Source organism: Callospermophilus lateralis, chromosome 1, assembly GCF_048772815.1.
Source record: "Callospermophilus lateralis isolate mCalLat2 chromosome 1, mCalLat2.hap1, whole genome shotgun sequence".
In the NCBI taxonomy this organism is placed as follows: domain Eukaryota; kingdom Metazoa; phylum Chordata; class Mammalia; order Rodentia; family Sciuridae; genus Callospermophilus; species Callospermophilus lateralis.
This window is the reverse complement of record NC_135305.1, coordinates 180466566-180485623: the sequence shown is the minus strand read 5'-3', so window position 1 is coordinate 180485623 and position 19058 is coordinate 180466566. Positions and strand designations below refer to the sequence as shown.

General features: G+C 42.3%; 2 protein-coding genes across 7 annotated transcripts in view; one reads left to right on the top strand and one right to left on the bottom strand.

Moving 5' to 3' along the window:
* The window catches only part of Appl1 (adaptor protein, phosphotyrosine interacting with PH domain and leucine zipper 1), a 63606-nt gene extending 60655 nt beyond the window's left edge, over positions 1–2951 (bottom strand). For all 5 annotated transcript variants that reach the window (XR_013089281.1, XR_013089275.1, XR_013089267.1 and 2 more), the window contains exon 1: positions 2786–2951. Coding sequence is in view for 2 of the 5 variants with exons in the window: in XM_076839180.1 (XP_076695295.1) it covers positions 2786–2839 (54 nt within the window). In the remaining 3 variants the exon portion in view is untranslated. The remainder of the gene's footprint in view (positions 1–2785) is intronic.
* Positions 2952–3071: 120 nt separating this feature from the next.
* Positions 3072–19058, top strand: part of Hesx1 (HESX homeobox 1) — a 33506-nt gene continuing 17519 nt past the window's right edge. Inside the window, exons 1-2 of one of the 2 annotated variants that reach the window (XM_076868400.2) lie at positions 3072–3155; positions 4249–4287. The gene's annotated coding sequence lies outside the window, so the exon portion shown is untranslated. Of the gene's footprint in view, positions 3257–4248; positions 4288–19058 lie in introns of both variants that reach the window. The other variant, XM_076868409.2, reaches the window with a different exon arrangement.

The window sequence follows — 19058 nt, the reverse complement described above, 5'->3', positions numbered from 1 at the left end:
CTGAGGCTGGCTTTGAACTTGCAATTCTTAGGCCTCAGCCTCTGAAGTTGTTGGAGTTACAGGTGTGTGCCACGGTGCCCAGCCCTTTTTATTTTTCAGTGAGGCAAGGTCTGAGTTGCTTAGGGCCTTATTAAGTTGCTGAGGCTGGCCTTGAACTTGTGATCCTCCTGCCTCAGCCTCCTGAGTTGCTGGGATTACAGATGTGGTCCACCATGCCCTGCTCAGACCTATTTATAGAAGAATTTGAGGAAAACTGAGCAAAGTGGCACAAGCCTTTAGTGACAACTACTCAAGAGGTAAAAGAATCTCTCCATCTATCCTGGCCAATATAGTGAGTAAGACCTCCTCTCAAAAAAAAAAGTGGTGTGGGGGGAGCTGGAGTTGTAGCTCAGCAGTAGAACAGTTGCCTTATACATGTGAGGCACTGCATTTGATTCTCAGCACCACATATAAATAAGCAAATAAAATAAAGGTCCATAGACAACTAAAAAAATATTTTTAAAAAATTAAAGGAATCATGCCGTCTTTCAAATTCTTTTCATTAAGAAAAAATGAAGACATGTAAGCTATAGTTTTAAAAACAGGATGAAACTATTATGTACACAAATTTGGGGAAAAAATGAGCAATTTGCCTTTAAAGTGGAAGGTACTAAGTGGCAGTGGAGGCTACAATCTCCATCTCCTCAGTTGCAGATCCAAGGCTATCCATCCTGCCTTAATGTTCTCCCAAAGAATTAGGCTCAGTGGCACAAACCTATAATCCCAGCAATTCAGGAAACTAAGGCAGGAGGACTGGAAGTTTGAGGTCAGTCTGGGCAATTCAGTGAGACCCTGTCTCAAAAATAAAAAGGGTTTGGATATAGCTCAGTGGTAGGGCATGAGTTAAAAACCCCAGTACCAAAAACAAAACAAATTACCCCCAGTGTCTTACTTTCCTAAATCCCAGTTTCCCAAGTAATTTTCCCAAATAAATATTACCTTGTTCAAATTTATTACCTCTAGAAACTGAATATCAACATGAGTATTTCATTAAAATTCAATATAAAACTGATACTAACATGAGGCATGCTTATAAAAAAACTAATTCTCAAATTGTAAACTAATTGTGTGAAAAGTTGAAAATTATCTCTGCCTCTAGTCATGGCTAGGGCATTGTGCAAACCATACTGAGTTGTTTATAGACTTTAAGGGCTGTAAAAAATCATATAGGCCAGGTAAAGGAAGAAAGGCAACTTGTTGAGTCTTATATAATAAAAAGTAAAATGACAAAGAGCACCTGACCCATGCAACCCACAAAATTGTTGCAAATCATCTGAAACAAATATAGCTTATAACTTTATACTGAGGAACTAATTAAGAAAAATTTGATCAGAGGCAGGCATAGTGGAGTAGGCCTATAATCCCAGCAGCTCTGAGACTGAGACAGGAGGGTCATGAGTTCAAAGATAGCCTCATCAAAAGAGAGGCAGTGAAACCCTGTCTCTAAATAAAATACAAAATAGGGCTGGGGATGTGGCTCAGAGTTCAATCCCCGGTATCTCCGCCCCCCCCCCCCCGCCCCCCGCCAAAAAAAAAAAAAAAAAAACAGGCTACAGTGGCAGTCAAGATAAAGCAAAATGTGGGTTTCTCTTTGTCATTATAGGCTGATAGGAGTATATTACCAGCAATAAACTGACCTGCGAAGATAACTTTCAGAAAGAAAAAGAACAAATCAATTCTACAATCAGAGCCCAATTTCAACTTGGCAATTGACACTGACACAAAATCCATGGCAGAAGTGCCACCCAGTAAAGGGAGAATCTAGCCCTTTCCTCCTTTTCATTTCTTTTTCTTGGGGAGGAGGGCGGGCACAACAAACTAAAAGTACAAGACATATGTGCTATCTTATTTCTAAGTAAGTATTTCAGAATTTTTTCATTCTAAGTGAACAGCAACACCCTCTCAAATCTTATTGTGTAAAAATGCCAGGCACGCGGTGAAGTTTCTCCATGCAACTTAGAACTGCTTCCAACACCATTTTTAATATAGACGATTTTATTGTTGAGTGTGTTTATATATATAAAATATTACATTTTCCAAAATCATATTAAGCTTAAGCAATCACTAGAGCATCATCCCCAAAGCACAAAACACAGAACACAAGGCTTTTATTTTGATGAGTTTATCGGGGCCAAGTCCGCAGCGAGCGGCGCAGCAGTCCAGGAAGGCGCCATCCATCACAAGCTGTGCATAGCTCGAGTGACAGCGGCCAGTTACCGCCGCTACACCCGCACACTAGGCGGCGAGGTCGCAAGCAGGCTTGAGCACCCATAACTGGCTTCGCCGATGGCTCTCCACACACAGCCTCTCACACCTCCAGAAGAAAAACTAGCCATTTCCTTCCCTAGCATACCGAGCCTCCGAAATCCATTAACAAGACTACCGGGGTTCTCCCCTTCTCTGCATTTTCTCCAGATTGGGGATTTATCACCTCACACCATCGCGATAAAAACAGCATCTTCCGTCAAATAAACAGGAGACGGGGCGCGTACGTGACCACCAGCCCCACGAGAGGCGGCGGCTCGATCTCCACCCGCGGCCCTCGGCCCAGCCTGGCAGGCCTATGCGGGCCTCGGGCTGCGCACAGGGCCTCCGCGGCTCGGGGTGCGGCCCGCGGCCGAGGGAGACACCTGGGCGGCGGGGGCGCCCACCTGGGCCGGGGCGGGCACTTGCGGCGGCAGCGCCAGGCCTGCGGTTGGCCCGCCCGGCTTTCCCACATCGCCCGCTGCCGTCGCCCGCGCCTCACCTGCGGGCTGTCCTCCAGCGTCTCCTCGATGGGCAGCTTGTCGATCCCCGGCATGGTGGCGAAGGGAGGGCGGCGGCAGAAGACGCGGCGGCCGCCCACAGATTAGCGCGCCTGCCCGCCCTATTCTAGGCGCAGCCGCCGACACCGCCCGTGTAGCTCCAGCCAGGCGCCCAGGGGCCGCGCGGGAAATCCCGCCCCTCGGCCTCCCTGTCCCTCCTTCCAGGGCGCCCATTGGCTCGTGACGATGCCCGTCAGCACTGCGGGGCTGGCCGAAAGGTTACTTCGCGGCGCGGGGCGCTTCAGCTATAGCTGGCGGCAGAGGCTGCGCTGTCCGCCAGGGGTTGGAGGCATCGTTACGTAGATAAAAATGGTAGGGGAACGTCTCCACACCACTTCCCACCGCGGGTAACCAGTCTCCTGTGAGGACGGCTTTGGGAAATTTGAGACAGTGTTTCTTCTGCATCTTATTTTGTAAGCGACCTTGGAAAAAAAACCCCACTGCTGGCGCCTAAGTTTCATCAAATTATAACCTTCCGGGCCCAGCCCCAAGATGTCCGTGAAATCTGAAGTTGTGTCACTCACAGGGCTTTCTGGTAAATTTGTCGGCAGTAAACTCAAAATTATTTTCCTGGACACTTGGATATCTGTATACCCTGTTTAAAACACGTGACTTTGTTGCCAGTTCTTGAGTTCCTACGAGGCCTAGAAGCCTGACCCATTGAAATTCCGACTTCCATATTTTTTTTTACATCACAAAGGAAAACATCTTTTTAAAAATCAGGATACACTTGGTTAACTGTGTTGGCAACTGACTAGCGTTTCTGTTCAAAATTTTTGGAAGAGGTTTTAAACAGCTTCTTCAGTCTCAAATTTTACAGTCAAGTGAAGCTTAAATAAAATGAAGACTTAACCAGCTGAGGGGTAGAACGCTGGCTTTCCTCCTCTTTCTTGGTCCATCTTCTCCAAACTTTAATTGCCTCATTTATTTCTCTGTCGAATTGTAAGAAGCTTTCGTCAGCAGAGAGAGAAAAGTTTACCAAAAATCTAGCCATTAAAACCACCAATCTATTCGATTTTCATTCAGAAAGTATAAGATGGTGAGTGAAGATCACTGGTTCTACAGATATATTAGAACAAATCCAGAAACCGTGGCTCAAATCCAAATATGGAATTACATATTTTAAACTAAAAGATTTTTCCATGATGGCTTGAAAGAAAACACAATTATGTTTTAAAATTTTATCCGGTAAATTTTTATTACAGTTTCACAAATTATCTTTAGTGTTATGTCTTTCAATGAGAACTCTTCCCTTAGATCTTTTACCAACTAGTCATTCTTTTGAAGAGATCTTTAGTTTTTGATAAAGGTGATTTCAAGTCAATTCTTAAATTAGGTTAAGGGCGCCCAGTTGTGTTATGGATTTTTAATTTTTGGTATTTCTTTTCTGTTCTGCCAACAAAAGTGCCATGCACCCTGACTCCAAAGAAGGAAGACCTGCAAGGTGAGTGACTTTGGTTGAACTGTGATTTAGATTTTAAGAAGGGTGGTGACACCTGATAATAATCAGGAGTAAGAGGCAATTAAAAAACAAAGTATAAGGACTGGGGTTGTGGGTCAGTGGTAATTTTATATATAAAACTTTATATGAAAGAAGAGTAATTATATGGTGTCATCAAATTAAATAGTTTCCATCATTTTATGTTATGTGCATTTAAACAATGTTTCTATTAAGTATTCTTAAGAGGCTATTATGTTATCAGAGAAGGGCATGGAATTCTTGACAGGGTCAGCTTGTTAAAAAACAAACAAGAACAGGTTAACTTTCAATTAGGTAGAGAGCTGGTTTAGTCAAATTATAAATATAAGGACTGGGATTGTGGCTCAGTAGTAGAATGCTTGTTTAGCACATGCACGGCACTGAGTTTGATTCTCAGCACCACGTAAAATAAATAAATAAAGTTATTTTTAAAAATTATAAACCTAGAAAGAAGCTTCTTCTGTTTGAATCCTTTAGCTTTATACCACTGTATACCATGCTTATCCAAAAATAAAATATTTCCTATTTTAAAGCATCTTTAAAGCTGCAAAATTTGCAGTCTCCTTTGATAACCTGTTTCAGTTTAATCAGCCTAAGTTTTGTACAGTTGACCAAACTCAGTTCATTTTAAGCCCATTTCCTTTTATATAGGAAATGAGGCTTGTTCAGAGAATGCCTCAGGGGTTACTGGAGACTGGTGTGTGGGTAGCATAGTAAAAACTTTGGGCAGCTGGTTAATTTTATGGATGGCAAGTCAGGATTAAACAACATCCACCAAATAATTCTTTAAGATGTTTCACACATATAATTCATTGAGACAGTGCACACATGTAATTTACAACCAAAGGACATTCAATCTTATAAATAGATTTGTTAATTATTAGTCTCCTAAAATTTATTTGGTCTTCTTATAACTAGATTTTTACATGATATTTCTTGAAGTTCTTGTCTGTGATCTGTAATAGAAAAGAATCCAACAATCCAAATGACAGTGATGGTTTAATTTTCAAAATTATCCCCTAGATCCTCTAATCTTAGGCACATATAGAAATCATCTGGGCATGGTGGAGGTTGCAGGGAGATGTTAAAAGACAGATTCCCTGAGCTCTGCTGGAAATTCTTTTTTTTTTTTTAATTTTTTTTTTTTTTTTTTTTTTTTTTTTTTTTTTTTTTTAGTTATAGGCGAACACAATGTCTTTATTTTATTTTATGTGGTGCTGAGAATCAAACCCAGTGCCTCACCTTGCTAGGCAAGTGCTCTACCTCTGAGCCACAACCCCAGCCCTGGAAATTCTTTTGTAATAGGTCAGAGTTAGAGCTGGACATCTCTCCAGATGAGTGTGATGCAAGCAGTTCTCAAACCACATGTTAAATTTTTATCAAAGATGGAGAAAGACCACTGGGAGGCAGCAGGATTGCAAGTTCAAAACCAACCTCAGCAACTTTGCGAGGCTGTAGGTAACTTAGCGAGACCCTGTCTCAAAATAAGATATACAGGCTGGGGATGTGGCTCAGTAGTTAAGCATCCCTGGGTTCAATCCCTGATGCCAAAAAAGAAAAAGGGGAAAAAAAAAAAAAAGATGGAGAATGCCCATTTCACTTTCCCCCTAAAAAAAAACAAACCTTATATTTAAGAGAATTTAAGAAATCAGAGCTAGGGGTGTAGCTCAGTGGTAGAGCACTTGTCTAACATGTGCAAGGCCTTGGGTTGGATCCCCAGCACCACTACCACTGCACCCCCATCCCAAGAAAAAGGTCAAGTAAATGTTTAGAAAAAGAATCCTAAATTCCAGCTTAGGATGGCACCATTTCTAGAATCATATAGAGAGCCTGGAAATCACCTACTCAAAATTTCCTCTGAAAGATTTCATCAATCTGAAATTCTGGGGAATTCATGCTACTTTTAAAGAGCATAATGTACAATGTGAGTACTTCTGAATGTTACTTGATAGATCACTCTTTATTGGGACATACTTTAACAGCTAATTCAGTTGTTTTCTTTTTAATATCCAGCTTTAATGAACCAAATTCAAGAAATGGGTATATTAATTGGAAATTTTGGAACTTGAATAATTCCATCTATCTTAAAATATTAGACTAGTGATAGCAACTGGAAAACCTTGAGCAATTGGAAAGCAGAAGAAAAAGTCTTGAGTAGGTTGCAAAAAGAGGGTGATAGGGCAGCAAGAATCAACTGGTTATTCCTTAGCAATTGCAAGGCAAATTCTGTAGCTTCTACTTTCTTGAGTATAAAAAGAATAAAACCAACTGGATGTGGTGATATATGCCTGCACTCCAAGCAACTTTGGAGGCAAGAAGATTGAAATTTGAGGCCAGCTTCAACAACTTAAACCCTTTTTCAAAATAAAAAAATAAAAAGAGCCAGGATTTTAACTCTATGACTGAGCTCAATCCCCTATACCAAAAAATAAAGAAATAAATAAAGGAATGTTTTCTAAATAAGATCATGTTTATTATAGAATTCAGATGTTGTTTTTTAAAATATATATATATGGAGGGGGAAGATGGCCGCGAAGGGAGTGCAGTAACTCCGAGTACTGCGTCACTGTGAGGGAAAATGATGAGTTAGAACGGCTAAAAGCTATCTTGTTAGGAATTTCCAGCAAAATTGGGGTGCTCCAAAACCTAGTGGAAGGATTTTCATCACACGAGGATCAGCTTCAGGGGCTCAAAAGCCAGCGATTTGTCCGTACGGAGCGCTGATTGTTCGGCAGATCGCCCTGCGGCTGGAGTCTGCGGCTCGCACTGGGAAACGACGGGCTGGTGGCGCAGAGATACAGCGATGCTGATTCTGCGGGCTCCTGCCAGCTAGGCATTTGCTGAGCTCGGAGCTGAATTCTGGGTTGGAGACGGGGAAGGAAACGGTCCAGTTCGGTTCTCCACACCGGCCAGACCACGGAGGAAGCCAGCGGCCACCATCTTGGAGAGCTGACGTCACCATCCTTGTTTTTGACTGATTGCAGCTCTTTCAACTATAGAACAGGTAATTTCAGGCTGACAATTGTCTGCGTCTCGCAGACAAATTGCTCAGACTTAGTGCTAAATAACACGCAGAAACTGCTTCTTGGAGCCTGCTCCTATCAGAACACGCACCGAGCCCGGAGCGGCGGAGCTCCGGCTACCGGAGCTGCTCTGGCCCAGGGCTATAGAACCCGCGGAAACTGCTTCTTGGAGCCTGCTCCTGTCGGAGCATGCACCAAGTCCGGAGAGGCCGAATTCTGGCTCCCGGAACTGCTCTGGCCCAGGGATAAAGAACCCGCGGAAACTGTCTCTCGGTCCGGGTCCTGCTGAATACTGTGAAGGCCAGAGGAGCGGAGCAGAGCCGCCGCCAGAGCCCGGAACAGGCCCAGCGACCCGCCGGCGTGGTGTCGCGTCGCTCCGGCTAGAGCAGGGGCCGAACAGAGCCGCCGCCAGAGCCCGGAACAGGCCCAGCGACCCGCCGGCGTGGTGTCGCATCGCTCCGGCTAGAGCAGGGGCCAAACAGAGCCGCCGCCTGCGCCCGGAATAGGTCCAGCGACCCGCCGGCGTGGTGTAGCGTCGCCCCGGCTAGAGCAGGGGCCGAACAGAGCCGCCGCCAGAGCCCGGAACAGGCCCAGCGACCTGCCGGCGTGGTGTCGCATCGCTCCGGCTAGAGCAGGGGCCGAACAGAGCCGCCGCCTGCGCCAGGAACAGGTCCAGCAACCTGCCGGCGTGGTTATCAAGAATCCCCAATTGGAGTAGGGGGAAAGCAGATCCTCCACCCACGTCCGCAAGGTAGGCAGGCCTGTGACAGTCTGGCAGAACAGCCCCAGCGGCCTGCCGGCGTGGTAGACACGTCACACCACTTGGGGGAGGGGCAGAGCAGAGCCGCTCCCCGAGCCTGGATCAGGCCCAGCGGCCCGCCAGCGTGGCAGTCACATCACTCCATTTGGAGTAGGGGCAGAGCAGAGCCAACGCCCGAGCCCGCAAGGTAGGCAGACCCGCGTCCGACCGGCGGATCAGGCCCAGCGGCCTGCTGGTGTGGTAGACACGTCACCCGTCATCCCAATTGGAGTAGGGGCAGAGCAGAACCTTCTCCCGCAGTCGGTGTAGGCCCAACGGCCCGACAGCGTCGTAGTCACGTCAACCCAATTGGAGCAGGGACAGAGCAGAGCCGCCACTCGCGCCCAGAACAGGTCCAGCGACCTGCCGGTGTAGTAGTCAAGACACCCCAAGTGGAGTAGGGGCAAAGCAGATCCTCCACCCGCGTCCGCAAGGTAGGCAGGCCTGTGACAGACTGGCGGAACAGGCCCAGTGGCCTGCCGGCGTGGTAGACATGTCACACCACCTGGGGGAGGGGCAGAGCAGAGCAGAGCCGCTCCCCGAGCCCGCATCAGGCCCAGCGGCCCGCCGGAGTGGCAGCCACATCACCCCATTTGGAGTAGGGGCAGAGCAGAGCCGCCGCCCGAGCCTGCAAGGTAGACAGACTTGCGCCCGACCAGTTGAACAGGCCCAGCGGTCTACTGGTGTGGTAGACACGTAACACCAATTGGAGGAGGGGCAGAGCAGAGCCACCTCCTGAGCCCGCATGGTAGGTAGACCTGCGACGTACCGGCGGATCAGGCCCAGTGGCCTGCTGGTGTGGTAGACACGCCACCTATCACCCCAATTGGAGTAGGGGCAGAGCAGAGCCTTCGCCCGCGGTCGGAGCAGGCCCAGCGGCCCGACAGCGTCGTAGACACGTCAACCCAATTGGAGCGGGGACAGAGCAGAACCGCCACCCCCAGAACAGGTCCAGCGACCTGCCGGAGTAGTAGTCATGACACCTCAATTGGAGTAGGGGCAGAGCAGATCCTCCACCCGAGCCCGCATGATAGGCAGGCCTGTGACAGACTGGCGGAACAGGCCCAGCGGCCTACCGGCGTGGTAGACACGTCACACCACTTGGGGGAGGGGCAGAGCAGAGCTGCAGCCCGCGCCCAGAACAGGCACAGCGACCTGCCGGCGTGGTAGTCACGACAACCCAATTGCAGAAGGGGCAGAGCAGAGCCGCCGCCCACGCCTGCAAGGTAGTCAGATCCGCGACTAACTGGTGGAACAGGCCCAGGGGTTCACAGACGTGGTGACGTGGTAGACACGTCACACCAATAGGAGGAAGGGCAGAGCAGAGCCGCTGCCCGCGCCTCCAAGGTAGGCAGACCTGCAACCGACCGGCAGAACAGTCCCAGCGGCCCGCCAGCGTGGTAGACAGATCACCCCAATTGGAGGAGGAGCAGAGCTGCCGCCCGCCCCTGCAAGGGAGACTTTTCAATTATACAAGAGCAATATAAATATATAGGGGGAAAAATTTCAAAAACACAACAGTTTCACTAAGCAGAAAGAAACACGAGCAATATGAAAAGACAAGGAAAGAAAGGACCACAAGCAATGCAGGTCAACTCAACTTTAGAAGAGGTTATAGCTGCAGCAGATGGAATGTCAGATAAAGAATTCAGGATATACATGCTGCAAATGATCTGGAGTCTCAAGGAAGACATTAGACAGCAAAATCAGACAATGAAAGATCATTTCGACCACTTCGACAATGTATTACATAAACAAATCCAAGAAGCAAAAGATCAACTATACAGGGAGATAGAGGTAATAAAAAACAAACAAACAGAAATCCTAGAAATGCAGGAAGCAATAAACCAACTTAAAAACTCAATTGAGAATACTACCAGCAGAGTAGAACACTTAGAAGATAGAACATCAGACAATGAAGACAAAGTATTTCAACTTGAAAAGAACATAGATAGCTCAGCAAAACTGTTAAGAAACCATGAGCAGAACATCCAAGAAATATGGGATAATATAAAGAGACCAAACTTAAGAGTCATTGGGATACAGGAAGGTATAGAGGTCCAAACCAAAGGAATGAACCACCTATTCAATGAAATAATACGAGAAAACTTCCCAGACTTGAAGAATGAGACAGAATCCCAAATCCTAGAAGCATACAGGACGCCGAATGTGCAAAATCATAAGAGATCCACACCTAGACACATTATAATGAAGATGCCCAACATACAGAATAAGGAGAGAATTTTAAAAGCTACAAGAGAAAGGAAGCAGATTACATTTAGGGGTAAACCAATCAGGATAACAGCTGATCTTTCAACACAGACTCTGAAAGCTAGAAGATCCTGGAATAACATATTTCAAAAACTGAAAGAAAATGGGTTCCAACCAAGAATCATGTATCCAGTGAAATTAAGCTTCAGGATGGAAGATGAAATTAAAACCTTCCACGATAAACAAAAGTTAAAAGAATTTGCAGCTAGAAAACCATGTCTTCAAAACATCCTCGGCAAAACATTACAGGAAGAGGAAATGGAAAATAACAATGAAAACCAACAGTGGGAGGTAGGACAGTAAAGGGGGGGAAAATAATCAAAAAGGAAAACAAACCATGTTTAGTAACATAAATAAACAATTATGGCTGGAAGAACAACCCATATCTCAATAATAACCCTAAATGTTAATGGCTTAAACTCACCAATCAAGAGACACAGGCTAGTAGAATGGATCACAAAACAAGACCCAACAATATGCTGCCTACAGGAGACGCATTTGATAGGAAAAGACATACATAGACTGAAGGTGAAAGGTTGGGAAAAATCATATCACTCATATGGACTTCGGAAACAAGCAGGAGTGTCCATACTCATATCAAATAAAATAGATTTCAAGCCAAAGTTAATCAAAAGGGATGAAGAGGGACACTACATACTGCTCAAGGGAACCATACACCAACAAGACATATATCATAAATATATATGCCCCAAACAATGGTGCAGCTATGTTCATCAAACAAACTCTTCTCAAGTTTAAGAGTCTAATAGACCAACATACAATAATCATGGGAGACTTCAACACACCTCTCTCACCACTAGACAGATCTTCCAAACAAAAGTTGAATAAGGAAACTACAGAACTCAATAACACAATTAATAACCTAGACTTAATTGATATATATAGAATATACCACCCAACATCAAGCAGTTACACTTTTTTCTCAGCAGCACATGGATCCTTCTCAAAAATAGATCATATATTATGTCACAGGGCAACTCTTAGACAATATAAAGGAGTGGAGATAATACCATGCATCTTATCTGATCATAATGGAATGAAACTGAAAATCAATGATAAAAGAAGGAAGGAAAAAACATGCATCACTTGGAGAATGAACAATAGGTTATTAAATGATCAATGGGTTATAGAAGACATCAAGGAGGAAATTAAAAAATTCTTAGAGATAAATGAAAGCACAGACACAACATATCGGAATCTATGGGACACATTGAAAGCAGTTCTAAGAGGAAAATTCATTGCTTGGAGTTCATTCCTTAAAAAAAGAAAAAACCAACAAATAAATGATCTCATACTTCATCTCAAAATCCTAGAAAAAGAAGAGCAAAACAACAGCAAAAGAAGTAGAAGGCAAGAAATAATTAAAATCAGAGCTGAAATTAATGAAATCGAAACAAAAGAAACAATTGAAAAGATTGACAAAACTAAAAGTTGGTTCTTTGAAAAAATAAATAAAATCAACAGACCCTTAGCCATGCTAACGAAGAGAAGAAGAGAGAGAAATCAAATTACTAGCATATGGGATGAAAAAGGCAATATCACAACAGACACTTCAGAAATACAGAAGATAATCAGAAACTATTTTGAATCCTTATACTCCAATAAAATAGAAGATAGTGAAGGCATCGATAAATTTCTTAAGTCATATGACCTGCCCAGATTAAGGCAGGAGGATATAGACAACCTAAACAGACCAATATCAAGTGAGGAAATAGAAGAAACCATCAAAAGACTACCAACTAAGAAAAGCCCAGGACCGGATGGGTATACAGCAGAGTTTTACAAAACCTTTAAAGAGGAACTAATACCAATACTTTTCAAGCTATTTCAGGAAATAGAAAAAGAGGGAGAACTTCCAAATTCATTCTACGAGGCCAACATCACCCTGATTCCTAAACCAAACAAAGACACTTCAAAGAAAGAAAACTACAGACCAATATCTCTAATGAACCTAGATGCAAAAATCCTCAATAAAATTCTGGCGAATCGGATTCAAAAACATATCAAAAAAATTGTGCACCATGATCTAGTAGGATTCATCCCTGGGATGCAAGGCTGGTTCAATATACGGAAATCAATTAATGTTATTCACCACATCAATAGACTTAAAAATAAGAACCATATGATCATCTCGATAGATGCAGAAAAAGCATTCGACAAAGTACAGCATCCCTTTATGTTCAAAACGCTAGAAAAACTAGGGATAACAGGAACTTACCTCAACATTGTAAAAGCAATCTATGCTAAACCTCAGGCTAGCATCATTCTGAGTGGAGAAAAATTGAAGGCATTCCCTCTAAAATCTGGAACAAGACAGGGATGCCCTCTCTCACCACTTCTGTTCAACATAGTTCTCGAATCACTGGCCAGAGCAATTAGACAGACGAAAGAAATTAAAGGCATAAAAATAGAAAAAGAAGAACTTAAATTATCACTATTTGCAGATGACATGATTCTATACCTAGCAGACCCAAAAGGGTCTACAAAGAAACTATTAGAGCTAATAAATGAATTCAGCAAAGTGGCAGGATATAAAATCAACACGTATAAATCAAAGGCATTCCTGTATATCAGCGACAAATCCTCTGAAATGGAAATGAGGACAACCACTCCATTCACAATATCCCCCCAAAAAATAAAATACTTAGGAATCAACCTAACAAAAGAGGTGAAAGACTTATTCAATGAAAACTACAGAACCCTAAAGAGAGAAATAGAAGAGGATCTTAGAAGATGGAAAAATATACCCTGTTCATGGATAGGCAGAACTAACATCATCAAAATGACGATATTACCAAAAGTTCTCTATAGGTTTAATGCAATACCAATCAAAATCCCAATGGCATTTCTTATAGAAATAGAGAAAGCAATCATGAAATTCATATGGAAAAATAAAAGACCCAGAATAGCAAAAACAATGCTAAGCAGGAAGGGTGAATCAGGCGGTATAGCGATACCAGACTTCAAACTATACTACAGAGCAATAGTAACAAAAACAGCATGGTACTGGTACCAAAACAGGCGGGTGGACCAATGGTACAGAATAGAGGACACAGAAACCAACCCACAAAACTACAACTATCTTATATTTGATAAAGGGGCTAAAAGCATGCAATGGAGGAAGGATAGCATCTTCAACAAATGGTGCTGGGAAAACTGGAAACCCATATGCAACAAAATGAAACTGAATCCCTTTCTCTCGCCATGCACTAAAGTTAACTCAAAATGGATCAAGGAGCTTGATATCAAATCAGAGACATGGCGTCTGATAGAAGAAAAAGTCGGCTACGATCTACATACTGTGGGGTCGGGCTCCAAATTCCTCAATAGGACACCCATAGCACAACAGTTAATAACTAGAATCAACAAATGGGACTTACTCAAACTAAAAAGTTTTTTCTCAGCAAAAGAAACAACAAGAGAGGTAAATAGGGAGCCTACATCCTGGGAACAAATCTTTACTCCTCACACTTCAGATAGAGCCCTAATATCCAGAGTATACAAAGAACTCAAAAAATTAGATAACAAGATAACAAATAACCCAATCAACAAATGGGCCAAAGACATGAACAGACACTTCTCAGAGGAGGACATACAATCAATCAACAAGTACATGAAAAAATGCTCACCATCCCTAGCAGTCAGAGAAATGCAAATCAAAACCACCCTAAGATACCATCTCACTCCAGTAAGATTGGCAGCCATTATGAAGTCAAACAACAACAAGTGCTGGCGAGGATGTGGGGAAAAGGGTACACTTGTTCATTGTTGATGGGACTGCAAATTGGTGCAGCCAATCTGGAAAGCAGTATGGAGATTTCTTGGAAAGTTGGGAATGGAACCACCATTTGACCCAGCTATTCCCCTTCTCGGTCTATTCCCTAAAGACCTAAATAGAGCATGCTACAGGGACACTGCTACATCGATGTTCATAGCAGCACAATTCACAATAGCAAGACTGTGGAACCAACCTAGATGCCCTTCAATAGACGAATGGATAAAAAAAATGTGGCATTTATACACAATGGAGTATTACTCTGCATTAAGAAATGACAAAATCATAGAATTTGGAGGGAAATGGATGGCATTAGAGCAGATTATGCTGAGTGAAGCCAGCCAATCCCTAAAAAACAAATGCCAAATGTCTTCTTTGATATAAGGAGAGTAACTAAGAACAGAGTAGGGACGAAGAGCATGAGAAGAAGATTAACATTAAACAGGGACGAGAGGTGGGAGGGAAAGGGAGGGAGAAGGGAAATTGCATGGAAATGGAAGGAGACCCTCAGGGTTATACAAAATTACATACAAGAGGTAGCGAGGGGAAAGGGAAAAATAATACAAGGGGGAGATATGAACTGCAGTAGAGTGGGTAGAGAGAGAAGAGGGGAGGGGAGGGGAGGGGAGGGGGGTAGTAACGGATAGGAAAGGCAGCAGAATACAACAAACCCTAGTATGGCAATATATAAATCAATGGAAGTATAACTGATGTGATTCTGCAATTTGTAAACGGAGTAAAAATGGGAGTTCATAACCCACTTGAATCAAAGTGTGAAATATGATACATCAAGAACTATGTAATGTTTTGAACAACCAACAATAAAAAAAAATATTTAAAAAAAATAAAAAAATAAAAAAAAATAAAAAAATAAAAAAATATATATATATATATATATATTTAGTTGTAGAGGGACACCCAATATCTTTATTAATTTATTTTTTATTTGGTGCTGAGGATCGAACCAGTGCTTCACATATGCTAGGCAAACACTCTGCCACTGAGCTATAGTCCCAGACCCCAGATGCTGTTTTACATAATATTATCATTACCCACATTAATGTTTTATCACTTTGATTTAGGGACTGTTTAGCAAAACCCAAAACTTAAAAATAAGCAAATAATCTATTTGAGTCTGTTTTCTGTTGCTAAAAATTAGTACTATAGACTAATTTGTAAAAAAAAAAAAATGAAAATAAAAAAATAAAGGTTTACTTGGCTTATGGTTCTGAAAAATGGGAAATTCAACATTGGTAGCCACATTTGATGAGGTCCTTTTTGTTGGTAACAACTCTTTAGCAAAATTCCAAGGTGGCACAAGACTCATGGTGAGACAGAACATCTTAGCTCATGTCTCTCTCTTTGTCTATAAAGCAGTAAGTAGTTCCTTTGTGTATGTGGGCGAAGCGGTGGTGCTGAGGATTGACCCTATGACTGCTATACCACTGAGCTACATTGCTGACCCTATTTAAGTATTTGTTTATTTAAATTTTTTTGAGCAGAGTCTCACAAAGTTACTAAATCTAGCCGCAAACGATCCACCTGCCTCAGCCTTCTAAATTGCTGGAATTATAGCTCTGTACCAAAATGCTGGAATTTCTACTCTCATAATATTGTACCATGGGGTTTAAATTTCAACATAAGTTTGGATGGGAACATTCAAACCATACCAGATGTATTTTGATATTATAGAAAAAAAGTATACCAACACAATTGCCCAAACAGCAAAGACTATTACCACATTGACATATTTGGGGTTTTGTTGTTTTGTTTTGTGTGTTTGTATAGGGAGGAGGTATAGAAGTGCCTTAAGGTTAAAAGATAAATGGCATTTATTATACTGCTGCCACCACAGGAATTCTGTAAACAGACAAGTTAGAGTAAAGAGGTTGCTATTGGAGAAGTCAGAATGTTTCATGACTATTTAATGTTTGAAAACATTTTAGGCAGGGTATGGTGGCCAATGCCTGTAATCTCAGAGACTCCAGAAGCTGAGGCAGAAAATCAAAAGTTCAAAGCCAGCCTCAGCAACTTAGTGAGACCTTGTCCCCAAAAAAATAAATAAATAAAAAGGGCTGGTGATGTAGCTCAGAGGCAAAATACCCCATAGTTCAATCCCAAGTATCAAAAAAGCAAACATTTTAATTTTTACAGAACCACAGAAAACAATTAAAAAAAAAAACAGTAACAGAATTAATTAAACCAGTAGTATTTATCTCATGGCTAATGCAATCTGAGTTAAACAGCATATCCATCTACAAACACTAGATGGCACTATTAATTTAGTTTGGGGATTCAGACTGCCTCAGGAAATGACTGTTTCCTTCCATATTTACTAAATAATGAGCAAAATGTTAAAAATCCCTGTCCTTGTACAGCTACTGTTTAGTAGATATGGTAAGGAGAAAAACAAACTTAAGCAATATTAGAAATGTGATATGGAAATAGAACAGGAAAATAGGAGTAGTTGCCAGTTAATTTAAAGTTAACACTTTAGTAGGTTCTTCAGGTTGGGTTCACTGAGAAGGTGACATTCAAACAAAAACATGAAGGATGCCAAGCAAGGTGGCTCATGCCTGTAATCCCAGCAGCTTGGGAGGTTGAGGCAGGAGGATTGCAAGTTTGAGGCTAGCCTCAGCAACTGAATGAGACCCTGTTTCAAAATAAAGGAATAGAAAGGGCTGGAAAATGTAGCTCAGTGGTAGAGAGCCCCGGGTTCCAATCCCTAGTACAATAATATAAATTAAAGAAAAAAAGAACTTGAAGGAGTCACAGGAATGAGCCATGGGAACATCTGAGGATAGAGCATTGAAGTAAGAGGAACCATTTAGAACAGAGGCCCAAAGCCTTAAGGCAGGAGTGGCCTAACCTAGCCTGATTCAGGAATTACATAGAGACTAGAGTATTGGGAGAAGAGCCTCCAGGAAGACACCCAAAGAAAGGTGGAGGGAAAAGAGACCTAATCATGTAAAGCTTTGCAGCCTACTTTGATAAAAAAAAACCTTTGGCTTTGACACTGATTTGGTCAAAATCAGGTCACCTTTAACAGAGATTGTGATTTGAAACAAATGTTGTGGAAGCTGAATGAATTAATGATATAAGATATTATAATTTACAGGCAAGTTGACATTATCTTAGTAAACTTGGTAGTTTATGAGATACATTGATTTAAAGAAATCATTTACAACAGTTATGTAACCAAATCACATTCAATAAAAAGGACCAAAAACAGTGTCTTAAGAACAGAAGAAAGACAATGATTTAATCTAAAAATGAGTATATAGTTTTTCCTCTTCCTGAATAATTCAGTGCTAAAATCATTAGGTAGGGCCAGGTAAATTAGAATCTGTGCAGGATGAGGAAGCCATTGGGGCCAGAACAGGGCATTGGAGTTCAACCAGGGTAAGGAGGGGTAGTGTGTGTTGTCAGAACACTAGAAGGGTTCCAGGAGCCATGATGCATACCTATAATCCCAGTGACATGAAAGGTTGAGGCAGGAGGATCACAAATTCAAGGCTAGCCTTAGCAATTTAGACGCTAAGCAACTTAATGAGACCCTGCCTCAAAATAAAATATAAATGGGGCTGGAAATATAGCGAAGGGCTGGAGTTTTGGCTCAGTGGTAGAGCGCTCTCCTAGCATGCATGAAGCACTGGGTTGGATCCTCAGCACCACATAAATGTAAAATAAAAATATTGTGTTCACTTAAAAGTAAAATATAGCTGTATTTCTTTTTTTTAATATTTAAGTGATAAAGTGACCCTGGGTTCAATCTCTAGGACCAAAAGAAAAAGAATCCTCTCCCCCCCAAAACAAACAAAAAACTAGAAGAGCAAAGAGGGCATTTTGGTGGAGAGGCAGCCCGGGGCAGGATACTGGCACAAAAGTTGGCAAGGAGAGTATCTACATAAGAGAGCAGTTTTAGAACCCATGCAGGATGAATTGGGCTTTTGTGTAGGATGAGAGCCTGGTATAAGATTTCAGAACCCAAAGTATGAAAGGAGAATCAGGAAAAGAAAGCAGAATGCACCTCAGAATGAGGTAAACAGGGCATCTATGTAGAGAGTGTCTGGGTCTGGGGTCCAAGCAGAGAGAAAAGGGCTTTTGTGCATAAGGTATAACCTAGTATTGGGATAGGGTATTTAGTGCTGAAGTGGGTAAGAAAGGCTTCCATGAAGTAGGACAGCTCAGGTGGAGGTGTCAGAAACTAAAGTGAGGGAAGAAGGCATCTCTGTAGGTAGTGGCAATGGAAATTTGGTTACATGTGTAGGGTATATTAAATTAAAAATTATTTTGAAACGTGGGGTGCCTGTAATCCCAGTGGTTTAGGAGGCTGAGGTAGGAGGATCACAAGTTCAAAGTCAGTCTCAATAATTTAGCGAGACCCTAAGCAACTCAGTGAGACCCTGTCTCTAAATAAAATATAAAAAGGGCTAGGGATGTGGCTCAGTAGTTAAGCACCCTGGGTTCAATCCCTGGTGCCAAAATAAATAAACGTGTGTGTGTGTGTGTGTGTGTGTGTGTGTGTGTGTGTATACACACACACACACACACACACACATATATAAACACATTTATATATATATTTTTTCTTTTTTAGGATAATAGATGTAGGTTTCTGTCAGAGAACAGAAATACATATATGTAAGGGGAGAAAGCATGAACCCTATGTTGTTGGGATTGGAATTAGAGGTATTATGTGAATTTGTAGATTTCAATAAAAAATAAAATTCTTTAATATTATTCAGTATAAGAATAAATATATTGGGGCTGGGTTGTGGCTCAGCGGTAGCATGCTCACCTAGAACGTGTGAGGCCCTGGGTTCGATTCTCAGCACCACATAAA